The 13,557-nt window shown below is 42.5% G+C and overlaps 1 protein-coding gene across 1 annotated transcript; it reads left to right on the top strand.

The window, feature by feature from the left end:
• Positions 1-199: 199 nt before the first annotated feature.
• BRAT1 (BRCA1 associated ATM activator 1) lies at positions 200-8,624 on the top strand (the record flags this gene model as incomplete). Its single annotated transcript, XM_010162565.1, has 12 exons — positions 200-468; positions 1,236-1,383; positions 2,180-2,552; positions 2,633-2,752; positions 3,943-4,034; positions 4,272-4,390; positions 4,895-5,081; positions 5,471-5,544; positions 5,930-6,032; positions 6,316-6,414; positions 7,498-7,676; positions 7,893-8,624. Coding segments are annotated over 12 exons (2,495 nt in total), but the record flags the coding sequence as incomplete, so codon positions are not given.
• Between the last annotated feature and the right edge of the window lie 4,933 nt (positions 8,625-13,557).

Below are 13,557 nucleotides of genomic sequence, written 5' to 3'. Positions count from 1 at the left end.
GCCCTGCAGAGCCCCTCACCCCCGGCCCTGGCCGCCGCTGACGGGCGGGGTGTGTCCGGCCTGCAGGCCGGGCCCTGGGGGGAGCCTCCCTCAGCGGGGCCGCTCCCTCCGCCTCGCCTGGAAACGCCGTTGGGTCCTTGGGGCCGGTAGCCGGGCTGGGGCTTTAGGTCAACCCAGATTCTCCCCTCACGGTTGTCAGGGGTCACAATCAGCTACGGCAAGGACCTTAGAGTTGTGCGAGGGGACAGAAGTCCCGGCAGTCACACTCACACTCTGTTTTCTGGCCTCTTCTCGGGGAACACCCGGTTTGTAGATCCCACCGTGGAGGTGCTGCAGGACAACCCCTGTCTGACAGAGTTCATCACCACGGTGCTGGCCCTGCCAGAGCCCAGTCTGAGCATCCTCTCCTTTACTCTGCGGTTAGTTGGGATACTTGCTGCTTCTGAAGTCCGCTTCCAACGCTTGCAGGTGAGTCAGCCACCCAGGTACCTGCTGCCACTTGTCTTTTTCCTCCTTCTATACATAGTACACCTGAAAATGTACATGTTTTGCTTATAAAATTTCTGGCATATGTCTAACAACTCAGCAAACAGTTATATGATACTGAAGACCTACAATCATACTGTTCCTTTTCTTGTGTCAAGCTGCTGTCTTCTCACTTCTGTTTTGTCACAGTAGTAATATGAATGCTGATATGTAGTTCCTCTCATTTTATCTTCAAAACAGGATATGGGATAACACTATCTCACAGCAGTTGTTGCAAAATGTTGTATTCCTGAACAGATCCTGTAGATTTAACCTGCACTAACAGATGTTAGTAGGTTGGCAGGAAATCTCCCAATTCCATGCAAAAATGAAGGAGCTTTTTAAAGCCCTGCTTTCTACAATGGAATGTATTTATAGTACAAAACTCAAAATCTAGAAGTTTTTGAGGGAAGAGATGCATACAACTGTATAAAGCAGTCTGATGGAACTGATATGTATATAAGTTGCCCCTAGCCTCTTAAAACCAAGCAGTTTTACTTTTGAACCCCTCTTTTGCTTAGTCCACGAAAGAGACAGATGTGGAGTTTAAGCTTGAGATTCTGAATATTTTCTATTTTAGTGGTACTTCTAGGAAGAGGAGGTTTCACCACAGTATTGATACTCTTGACTTGGATGACAGAGCAGCCTCTTCCACTCCCCTCAAGCTCCTTTACTTACCATTTACTCTGTGTGTTCTCCTCTGGCCTCAGCAGGAGCAGCTGTTGGTCAGGCTCTTTGGCAGGGACGGGCCTCTGAACAGCGCAGCGTGGGAAGACGCATCTGTGCGAAGTGGCTGGGTGGAGGGTGTGCACAGCATGATGCATCACCAGCCTGCCCTCCAGTTCCTCTGCAATGGTGGTGAGTACTTCTAGGACTGGGAACTCCCCAAATCCTCTGTCTGTCTTCCATTCCAGTCTGTTGCTCAGATGTCGTATGAGAGAGACAGGAGTTTTCACTTGTTTAAGATAAAAATAAGTTATTTGTCAAAAACACTGAAGTAATCGAAAGTGATGGGGTTTTTGTTAAATTAGTTCTGCATTTAATCCCCCCCCCCCCGAACACTGAAGATAGAGCCCTTTTTAGAGGGAAAAGAAGCACATCTTCTGAAACACATAATAAAAATAGCTTATTAAAAACCTTCTGTATTCTTATTTGTAATTCTAACTAAAATAAGTACATTTCAGTATGATTTTTGAGCAGAAAAACTAACCCCAGGGGCTTATTTATCTGTTAACACTTGCACACGTGGATTGGTATTAACGTGTGGCATGTGCTGCTGTCCATGTGATGGAAAAGTTGATGCCATTCATTTTTCTGCTGATTGTGTCCAGAGATGGTGCAGGCTTCTTCCTTAAATATACAGTGAGCGTGCTGTCAGCTCTCCTACTATTACGTTGACATTCTCTTTTGTTCCTGAGTTATCAAAACACCCGAGGATCTGAAAACAATCCTTTTATTCTTTTGTTTGCTTTTTGTTTGTCATAAAGGACTGACTGACTGACTTTGAAATGCCATAGAGACTACAAAATACAGTATAAAAAACCCACCAACACCATTTAAAGCTACATGTTACTTGAATTAGAGTAATAATATGGTTGGAGTGACAGGTATCCTGTTGTTTTTTCCTCCAGTGACTTGTTTTGTTTCCACACAGGAGGCATAGATGTGATCTTCACTCTGCAAGGAGATTCCAGCCTGTTTGTGGCTTCTGCTGCCACTCAGCTTCTGGTGCAGATGCTCACCCTCTCCGTAGAGTCTGAAACGACTAAACCTCCGGCTACAAAGGACTGTGACTGGCCAGCGTGTGCCCAAATGATTATAAAGCATATAGAAGATTCCTTGCAATCCAGCTCTGTCTGTCAGATCAAGCAGTCGTTAAAACTGTTAACTAGTGTGTTTGGCAGTTGTCGCGCTGCGTGGACTGAAGTCCTTTGGTTAGGCATAGCAAAGCAAGTGGAATCCCTTTTGACGGAAGAGACTGTTCAAGTGAAGCACATGCTCGCGAATCTTTTGCTTAACATGGCATGGTAAAGATCTTCTGAGACCTTGAATCCAATGATGAGATATATTTGTTTTCTACCATCTAACAGGACTTCTTTCTTCTCAGGTCTCCTGTGTTTTCTGACCCTGAAGGCAGTTTTTGGGCTTTAGTGACTTCTGCTCTTGAGCACTTAACCCCAGTACAAGTGGGTCCTTTGGCAGAGGGAGTTCTGAGGCTCTACAGATGGTAGGACTTCCTGCAATGAAACTTTGGCACTCTGCAAATATTTCTCTACTAATGCCTCTGGTGTCTTTCCAAGAACTGTTTTTTGGTTTCTTTTCTTGCTACATTTTGCACTACATTCTTTAATATGTAAGACTGGTTGGCAAGAACCATGCCTAACCTGAGGCATGGTTAGCCTGAGGTAGCTAACAAAACCTCGGGCACTGATAGTAAGAATTAAATAGTTTCAGAGAGAAATTAAAGGAGCCAATATCATGTTTATGTGTATATACTTGCATCTTACCTACAGCCAACCAATTTCAGGAAGAAATAGCAAACCTCTTTAACTTTATACTGCCAGGGTTGATTAAGATGGTCACAATTTGACTGCCTGTTAAATCTATTAGTCTGTGTTTCAGTTTTCTCTTTCACAAAAACACCGACTAGAGTAAGAGCGTTCATTGCTGTCCATCACAAATGTGCATCTGGAGACTATGTTGACAGTTGTAGAATGATGAGGTTATAAGGAGCCTGTAGAACTGATGTAATTCAGCCTCTTGCTCAGTACAGGGCTAACCTCAGAGATTGATTACGTTGCTCAGGGCCTTCACCATTCAAGTTTCAAATAATCCCAAGGATAAGGATTCCATAGCTTCTCTGGGCAACATGTTCTGGTGCTTAACCACTTTCATTTCACTATGAAAAGTATTTTTTGTATATCCAGTTGGAATCTACGCTGTTGCAATTTAAGATCCTTGTAATCTTGTGCACCTCTGAGAAGTCTGCATGTATCTTCTCCATAACTCCCTTTCAGGTAGTGAAAAAGCATCAAGAAATCATCAGATGTTAAATGAATACAGCACATATGGATACTGATCTACAGACTAAGCAACAGGTTACTTAAGATATAAGGACACCATTTTGTTGACAAGAAATGCCTCTCTCTAAGCCCCGCTCTTACACAGAACCCCACTCTATTTGCATAGCTTGATAAGGCTGCTTCTGAATTCCAGAGCCATTTCTCCTCTGTTTTCAGTTAGCCAACAAAGATTAGAAGAAGGGCTTGAATTGTGATAAAATTTTCATTGCTCTGTCATTGCTGGCTTGTTTACAAGCCTGCATGAAAGACATTATTCTGCTCAGCATTTGGGGGCAGCTATTTGGGAAGGAATTGAAGTGTTCTTGTTTTGGTAACTGCTGTTTCCTCCTTGAAGCCCACAAGATGTGAGGATTCAGGCACTGACTGTTCTACTTCAGCCAATGGACTGTATTTTGAGAGCAGCCTCCCAGCCTCTGGAATATGCAGGTACAGTTGTGATAGACAAGTTAGAGGCTAGTCTGCTTGCCAGTGTTTTAAGTGTCTGGTGCAGACAGAACTGGAGGAGGAAAGTAGAAGTTCAGGACAGTAGCAGGGTTTGTGGTGAAGTGCAGCATCCTACTGACAGGGATATTCATACTACATCACCTGAATATCTTGATTAACTTAAAAAAATCACAGTCCTTTTTATATTAACCTGAGCTCTTCCCTCCTTTGGTCCTTTAGGTTTGCTGGATGAGTCTGTTAGTGATCCCGTCACTGTTGAAAATCTTCTGTCCTCTAAGTCATCTTGTGCTAGTCTTCTGTGTCAGACCCTCGCTCATCTGGAGAAGCTGCTGTCTATGGTAACATTCAGAGAAGGAAAAAAGCCTGGGGATCAAATTGGTCCTTGAATGACAGTGTTAAGATTGGTTGCAAACTTTTGTAGGAGAGCTTAACAGAACGTGGAGAGGAGTTGACAGTGAGGGTTCCATATGTTAAAGAAATCTAGCGCAGTAGACTCCAAATAGGAAAACAGAGGAATACTGAGGGTTGTGAAGAAGGACCACACTTATTTAAAATTAATCTTCACAAGCTTTGTTACCATAACTTAATTGTACTGCAGTTATTGATACAGTGACAAAACATAAATGGAACTGCTTTCCCAAGCAGCGAGAAGAATCTCCTTCCATCTGTGCAATAGTTCTTGGGAAAGAGGAGGATAATTTGTTTGTAGTTATTAGCATTCCAGTACCTTAAGAATGCACTAGAAATTGCAATTTTTGCTGCCTCCTGACCAAAAACTCCTGCTCTTTCTGTGCACTTGAGACTTTAGCTGGAAACTTTTTTTCTTTCTCCCTCCCCATTAGACTCGTTTCCAAGTGGATTTACCCGCTACGTCTTTGCTGCGCTCTCTGATGACAATATTACAATTCTGCAATGGCTTCCTGAGTCCCGTTTCTCCTCTGGGAAGCACAATAAGCCGAATCTTGATCAATTGCTCCCGAGTACAGAGGTCAGCTCTTGATGTCCTAGCAGCACTCTCGGAGCGAAAAGGTGAGTTAATCTTTGCACTTTAATTTTTTTTAATTTTGGAAATACTTGACTATTCTGTAGTTGCAGAATTTCTCATTCCCCTTCACTGATCTTTCTCACTGAAGACTACCACTTCCATTTCTGAAAGTTGTGCGTTTTTTCTAAGTCTTCCTACTGTCCTGGCTAACCTTACTTTCTGTTGATGGACTAGGGCAGGTAATGCTGTAATTAAAAATGCTTTAGTGGTTGTGAAAAGTTGGATTTTTCTCCTTTACTCTCAGGCCTGTACTTGCTTTCTTCTCCAAAACAGTTTTATAGTCCTGCATCTTCCTGTATTTCAGCAGTTGAATTGTGATTCAGCTGCTTCTTCTCTTAGTATTTGTCCTTTATTTTCGTTTTTTATGTTTCAGGCTGTGACACACTCATAGGAAATCTATTTGATATCCTTCTGGCATACCTGGAGAGTCCGAACACCAGCCCTACTGTGAGTACAGAACTCAGAAGAGATCCAAGTCTATTAACTTGTCCCAGTAGGATGTAGTTCTGAGAACTTGTCTGACAATAGTTATGGGGGTTCTGTTTTCTTGCCTTTTTTTTTTTTTTTTGTTCAAATGACTGGTGACAACTGCAAGTCAAAAGCTGGAGGGACTAGAACTTCATAGTACTAATCTGAGAACAGGTGTTTTCTAGGTTTTTGTTAACAATGTTATGTAAGCACCATTTATTTGTGGCTTGCTTCTCAGGAAGGAAGCATGTGTGCTTGTTTACTCTGAGAATTTCTAAGTTTGAGTCTAAAACAAATTTTATCGATTGTAAAGGCAACAATATCTCCTCCTGTAGTAAAGTAAATCTGCTTTATATTGCTTCAGGTTCTAAAGAAGACATTTAATGCTACATCCAAGTGGCTGGTGCACTTGCAGGAACTGTCCTGCTCCAACAGTCAGCGGCAACAAACCAAGAAGATTTTGCAAGGTAACGAAGCTATTCAAGTTGGGACAGACAGCAGCTAGTGGCATATATGAAATCTGCTCTTGCCTGGCTTTCCTGATCAGAGTACTTTGGATTCATTTGTTCACAATTATGTTGAATTTAGGTTTAGCTGGACAAACAGTGCTTCTAAGACCTCTGGGAGAAGCACACAACAGCAGCAAAAGGGATTGCATCATATAAAATTATACAGAGGTTGTACGGTGATTGCTTCAGTAAGGCTTGTTGATTTTCATGTCCATTCAAGCTTGTCACTTGGCTTTTACAGATGTGTTTCTGGTGCTGCAGAAGCATTTGTGCAGTCCTTGCTGGGAAGTAAGAGATTCTTCTCTGGAATTCCTCACTGTCCTGATTGAAGGCTTGAGAGGTAGGTACAGAGATTTAACAGTTGAGATTGGAAGAGTATTTCTTCTAATGTTATGAATGTCAATCAGGCTGGTGAAGCATCCTCTGATCTGTAACTGGAGGGTAAGAAAAGAAAGAAGTGTCAAGATTTTTACTCTTAGGCTCTGATCTGTAACTGGAGGGTAAGAAAAGAAGTGTCAAGATTTTTACTCTTAGATAATGATTGAAATCTGACAGAAAAATTAATAAACTTGTCCTACTTTTCTGTTAAACTCAGATTGCTGTGCCCTCTGTAATGGCAGTTTTGGTGAGTTAAACAGAAGTGTTGAGACAGTAATTTATGTTGAGACATGTATGTCAAGGCAGGTGGCAATACTTAATAGCAGATAATACCTTCCCTTTTTTTGGTTTGCAGTGAAATCTGGTTTCACCTATCAGGCTGGAGGCTTGGATTTGGGAGGCTATAAAAGCCTAGATCCGCTTTGCATGCTTGGGGTTAATTACTGATTTTCTACTTTAAAGGTAGTTCAGGTTTTTGCAGCAGGTAGCACTAAGGCGATGTTATTTCTGCTACACTAGCTCTGTGATGTTGGAAGAAAGGGGGATGTTGTCAGCTGCTGTTGTCCCCAGGTCACAAAGGAAGTATCCAGCACAGTCAGTGCATGAGCAGTTTACCCTGCAGCCCCTCTCTGTGCTGCAGTTTCATTCTTTTTCTTTGCTGTATGCGTTGACAACAAGAAAGGAGACCATTTTTTCCTCTTTTAAGCACAGCTATAAGTTTGATGAGGCTGAAACCATGTCCCCGCTTGCCTGGAGAAAGTTTTTTCTTGACACTAGAACAACTGTAAATGGATTTTCCCAGGTTCTGGCATCTAGCGGGGCTTGACTGAAAGTCACCAAGCTGCTGGAAAATAGGGAGCTTGACACAGAGCATCTGTGCTCTTGTGAGCAGCTGTCTGGTCTCTGCAGTGGCTCAGCTCACTGGCAGCTGTCCCTGCAGTCAGTGGGCATCCTTGTATGACGCAAAGAACTGTTTGCATTGGAAACAGCTTCGTGCTCTGAGAGAATAAAGCATTGCTTCTTTGGATTGCTGTCTTGTTTACAGACCAGGATGAGTTCAGGCAGTCTCTCCTGTCTTCAGAAGTGCCAAAGCTTACAGAAAATCTTCTTGAGGATCCAGAAAGCTACGTGCGAGCGAGTGCTGTGACTGCTGTGGGACACTTGGCCTTCATTACTTACTTTGCTGCAGGGTCACCTGTTACAGGGAATCAGTATAATAAAGAGGTATGACGACTTGGTGTAGCCCACTGCAAAATCATGCAGAACTGCACATCAGTTTACTGCTATGCTACTTCAAAATTCGTTCACAAGTTATCTGCAGTCTCATGCAGGCAGCTTTCACAACCAGTAATGAAAAGACTAGATTCTTTACTTACACTGTTCTTATTTCTTTGCACGTTCATCCCTCATTGTGCTTTCTCTTTGTCTTTTTACATTTAGAACACCATAGCGAAACTTCAAGAAATCTTGTCAACAGACTCGGAGGGCTTTCCCAGGAGGGCAGTGATCAGCATCTTCACCAAGTGGGTGAGAGAAGGCTGCACATTTCAGCTGGAAGATACAGAGCAGTTTGTCTCTAGAGTGATCCGAATTGTGGAGCATGACTTAGACTGGGAAGTCAGACTTGGTGGTTTGGACCTTGTTCAAGCTTTCTGTAATCAAACAATTTGCCTGTTTGGCCTTCCTAAATGCCTGTATGCTTCTGTCACACCTGCAGTCACTAGATCCGTTCGTCGGAATAAGCCGCTGCAGATATTTTGCCGGGCAAAACTTTTCAGCTTTTTGTTTTGGTCTTTGTGTGACTATGACAAACCAGTAGGTCAGAGAGCCTGTGATATACTGCTTGACTTAAGCAGTAGTTTCTATCCAATTAGGTCCCTGAAGGATTCACAAGAGACTGGAGATTTACCTGCAGGATATGGCATTGACTGGTTACAAAACACACTAAGGCAAGGTTCTTTAGCCCAGAACTTCCCCACAGATGGTAGTAATGGGGTGAATTTTGAAGATCCAGAGAGCATGATGGTAGCTTTGGGTACAATAGACTTAATCGAACTACATGATGAGCTAAATAAAAGTAGTTACCATGTAGAGGAAAGCCCTCAGTCCCTCTTAGAGGACATCCTTGCTACTGTGGGGACCATAGAAGAGAATGAAGCTGACTGTTACTGAAGACATCTTTTACTCTGAGGGAACAGTGCTTAAACACTTCTCCTCTGGAGAATTTTTTTGCTACCAGTCATGAAGTCTTTCTTGAGAGAGGATGAAAAGAAGTGTTACACTGAACAGAGAAAAGGATGGTTTCATTAGCTGTTAAATAGGTTAGAAAGTCTTTGTTTTAATGCTGATTAATTTTTTTGTTAAAAAGAGTAAACTCCAATAAACTGTTGTTTGTTTTTTCAAAGTAAACATGTCAAGAAATGCATTTGTTCTTTTTTTTAAGTCCTGTGTCTTTTAAGAAGGCACCAGACCATGCCTACATAAGGAGATATTTTTAAAAAAACGTAACAGTGACTGAAAACAACTTGTTGCATGCTCCTTTAGAGCCTGAGTAGCTGAAACTGATGAAGAGTGGTTTTAAGGGACACTTGTTTTGACTTTGTCCATATCTTCATTCTAAAAACAGTTATTGAGTTTCCTTTTGTATTTTGAGTCTAGAGCAGGAGGTGGCATTTAAGGAGTCAAAAGCTGATCATTCTTGACATTACAAACTTTCTTTTTTAGATGGCATACTTGTTTGATCTCAGCAGTGACACTAAAAAGCTGACTTTGTTTTTAATTGAAGCCAGAAACAAGCACATTTTGCTGAATTTTTCAAGTGCTCCTATTCTCCATTCCTGAAGAACTAGGATACCTTCTGACTAGTAAGAGAAACTGCCACCAGCAGCTTTTTCATGATAAAAATAGATCAGTGCTTAGCTTTAGTAAACAATTAGAAAACAGCAGCTATAGTGCAAATGGCAACACTGTTTTCTGAGAAAGAGTGCCAAGTTTTTAAAAACTGAGGGAAGACTGTAGTTTGCAACTTACCCCAATGTCTTGCCATATGCTAAGAAGCTTTCTGAAACCTGGGGGGGTGGGGGAAGTACCTTTACCAGTAGGTCAAACCATGCTGTATTCCTCTCCAGCACCGAGGTGTTACTTGGCATCCTTGTATCCTCCTGCAGAACTGTAGAGGCAGGAGCACAACACTCATTTTAGGCTGCTGGAGGTCAGAGCATCTAATGCAGTGGAAGAACTACAATCTCCTCCTTCAATATTATCCCTGCAGCAGTACAAAGGGGTGAGTTGTAGTCTGAATTTCTTGCTGCTGAGGTTGAAGATTTCCTCTTATGTCTTTTAACAAGGTCAGCACACTTACCTATCGCTCTGTGCGCAGCTTTATGTGTGACAGAGCCCTTGGGTGTTGTACCAGCAGCTGTTAGTAGGAGCAAGTAGCTCTGCCTCTGATACACAATTCTACTTAAGCAGGGTCTGCACCTGGCAAAAGACAGAAGATATTAAAAATCAGGCCTTTTCCTGCCACTGTGTTTTTCTCAGAAATTCCTTTTTAAAGAAGTTTGGATTGTTTGTGGAGTTTCAGCAATCCTGTCTGGTGCAGGGATTATAGTTCCAAAACTAGCATTACATGTTGGCAGTAGGCCAGATATGTCTCCCTCCTGGTTCAGGAAAGGAGACAGCAGGTTGCTGGGTAAACGTCTTCCTCTCGTTCAGTGCTAGAATTCTTGTCATTTCAGGGTTATGCAGTTTAGGAGACTCCAAGGAGTTATTCACATATCAGCAAATTAAGAGAGTGACTTGTTACAGAAGGGAAACCACTGCTTATTACTGAGGTCTCTCGACTCCTAGACCTATTAATTTTTAATAAAACTTTCTTTTAATATCAGCTGGGGCGATGGTGACATTGTAAAGTTTATACCGTTTGCCTAATTGCAGTCCAAAGTCTTGTTTATACTCAGGATGCTTGTACATGTAAAACCCAATGTATAACAAACTGGGAAGGCTCCTTATCTTTAGAAGGAGAACGAAGGAATCCTTTCATCTTTCATTAAAAACAGGTCTCCATGTCCAGCAATTAGGTGACTCAGGCTGATGTTATACATCTCTCTCCCCCGAGATCACTACATTGCCTTTGTTTTCCCTGCCACTCTCGTTACAGTAGAGTCTTATTAACACTCAGATTCTTGGACTAACATCCTGCACCTGATAATTATGAGAAACAGAGCCATGAACACCTGAGCAGTGTAAGGAACAAATGCCAGGGAATAGAGAGATTATAGGAGATTAAAGCAAAAGAAAAATCCCATGTTTCCATACAAAATTATGGCAGTGGGTTTTGCGAGATTAAAATTTAGCTAATGAATTAGTAAACACACACCAACAGCTTCTAATGTGAATCATCCATCATGCTAGGAAGCCTTCTGTAGGGTGTCCATCTTTCCACACTGGTAAGAACTCACATACAAGCCCTACCCTACTTAGGCCTCTTAACTCATTTTCAACCAACTTCTTACCTACCAAAGCTTTTTTTTGTACCTCCACAAGATCCTTATCCCAGCCACACAGCTTTCTGCTGGGTTAAGAATTTACACCATATGGTATGTCTTGCCAAGGAGCTGTGGTTGTGCAGCCAGTGGGGGAGAGTGTAACTCAAGTAGAGTCCTGAGAAGCAGACTTGTTACCCCACATGCACACTGAGCATTCACTTCAACAACTGCTATTGCTACTTACCACTTCACAACGTGACAACAGTGGTCCCTCCAAAAACTCTACACGCCCAGCTCGCTTCTGTCGCACACTGAGGACTCCAACAATGCAGAGAAGGAGGTGGCCTGTCTGGCCTTCTGCTATGGACACAGGAAAAAGTTCAAAGCTGCCTTTTTGGGATGGATTTCTGTGGAAACTGCTGCTTTCACACCATCAGTGCTTGGCTGTGTACGGTTCCTGCAGGAGGGAGACACCACTGAGAGTTTTTCTGACACACACACACACAACAGCTGATTTCAGCAAAGGCTGTGGCCAGACATGGACCTTGTTTAATGCCAGAAGCACCAAGGCTCAGGACTGTTTTGTGACAGGACATTTGTTTTAATGTGGATAGCAGGCAGCAGCAATACAAGTAGTATCAATGCAGAACATCACAGATTAGAAAAACATTTGTCTCCAATGGCTGGTACTGTGAAATAAGATAATTACAAAGCTCATTTCAGCTTTTATCTGCATAGGGACAATGTAAGTCCTGTTGCCCAATCTGTACACAGGTGTGAAATTTCTAGAGTTGCTTTCAACACATTTCAACAAAGCTCTGAAGAAAGGATTTATCCTTTAACTGCTCTGACTCAAACACACATAGGAGAGAATAAGCATCTTTGGCTCAGCCCTGCACTAGTAACAGCTTTCTAAAACCTGCCAAAAGAACGGCTGTTAATTTTCTGTTTTAATACACTGAACTTTTAAAAATCCAAATAATATTATTTGCCTAATTACACTAATTGCACAACTTAGTAAAAAATGGGCCATAAATGTCTAAAGCTGTTTCTTTAGCTTAGATGCGTGATCTGTAATTACAGATCAGCTCATGCAAATCTTCCCAATTTCTTTTGTCCGTCTCTAATAAAATTTGCTCTTCCTTTCAGTACATATTCATCAAGGTTTCTGAAACTCATCAACCAATTTCACTGCAGAAGTTCTCAGCAATTTACAATGAAAAAATACATCAGTAGCAGCACCTCTGTAGTCTGTGTCATTTCCCTTTAGAGCAGTGGGTTTTTGTCCCCTGCTGAGAAATAAAGCATCACTTTAACACGGCCAGACCTCAGCCTGTGTCAGACACACTCCTCCACACACAGAACACATCTTGTCTCTAACCTTGCGAGCTAGCACACAGAGAAAGGGAAAAGCTTTCTTTCAAAGAAGTGGTATGTCTCTCTGAGCAAGGTGGAACAAAACCGGTGAGGTACAGCTGTCATGAAAGCATTCAGGGCTCTCCAAACACACATCATGGATACACTTAAAACTCATCCCCAGATGAAAGGGAAAAGAGCAGTCCGCATCAAGAGTCCCTGCAATGCTACAGGTGCAATTACACAACTGTTTTAGTTAAAGCAAAATGAAACTAAAGGAAATAGTATTTCTATCTGTAATATCAATACCAAGTTTCTGTTTAGAGTACAGCAGCTTAATGTGTTTATTTACCATAAACATATAACAAGGCTGCAAAGATGCCATTCACATCTGCCTCCAAAACAGACCCATCTAAACCGGGTTACTGCCCAGCTCATTCTGCAGTTGCCCAGTTGTTAAACTCCATGCAAGGGCAGGAGGGGGCACCCACTCCTTTGAGGGACATTACCCCGTTAGACCAGATCAGGTGTAAAGTAAAACCACGATCTTAAACAGCTTCTGTAGAGCGTTAGGGTTTGAGCCATGGTAGGACTGCTCCTTTTCACTCCTTTTCAGTGCAAGATAAGTTGGAATTACCCTTAAGAGATAGATACACTTTCAGATCTTCAGTTCTCCCATTTCATTATCTCTTGGTCCTCATATTTCCAGTCTTCATTGGCCCCATATTCGCTGAGCTTTCAGGCTGGGTCAGTAGAAGGGAGCAGGGAGCTTGCACTGCTGTGCATAAGGACATCAGAGCTTGCCTTGGCTCGTCCCTCACCACCACCATGCTCAGAGCTTTGGCCTCGAACCAGCTTCTGGGCTGGGCTGTGACCAGCACAAAGGAGCTGCAGAGCCAGGTCTGGCAGATGGTGAATCCAGCATCTTGAAGCACAACTTGGCCCAGCCAAGCCAGCTCCAAAATAAACCCTTATTAAGCTGCATTAGCCATCACACCTGAAATTCTTCTGATTTAGCTCTTATATAGCCTGAGCAGGGGCACAGGTGAGCCCTGGAGCCCATCACTCTCAAAAACAAACACCCCTGATGGGACTGATCTGGTGATTACAACTCTCATTACATTCCAACAACAAAAAAGCTGCAGTTAAAACACAAATGGCAATGGTTGCTAAGTGACAGCATCCGTACAGGCTTGTCACAGCTGTGAGACAAACAGCTGTGGCTCCACAGCAATCCCAGCTTGTCTATGTAATTGAGGATA

The sequence above is a fragment of the Antrostomus carolinensis genome, unplaced genomic scaffold, assembly GCF_000700745.2.
Source record: "Antrostomus carolinensis isolate BGI_N321 unplaced genomic scaffold, ASM70074v2 scaffold5372, whole genome shotgun sequence".
NCBI lineage: Eukaryota > Metazoa > Chordata > Aves > Caprimulgiformes > Caprimulgidae > Antrostomus > Antrostomus carolinensis.
Note: the sequence above shows the minus strand (reverse complement) of the source record. Positions and strands in the feature narration are given on the sequence as shown.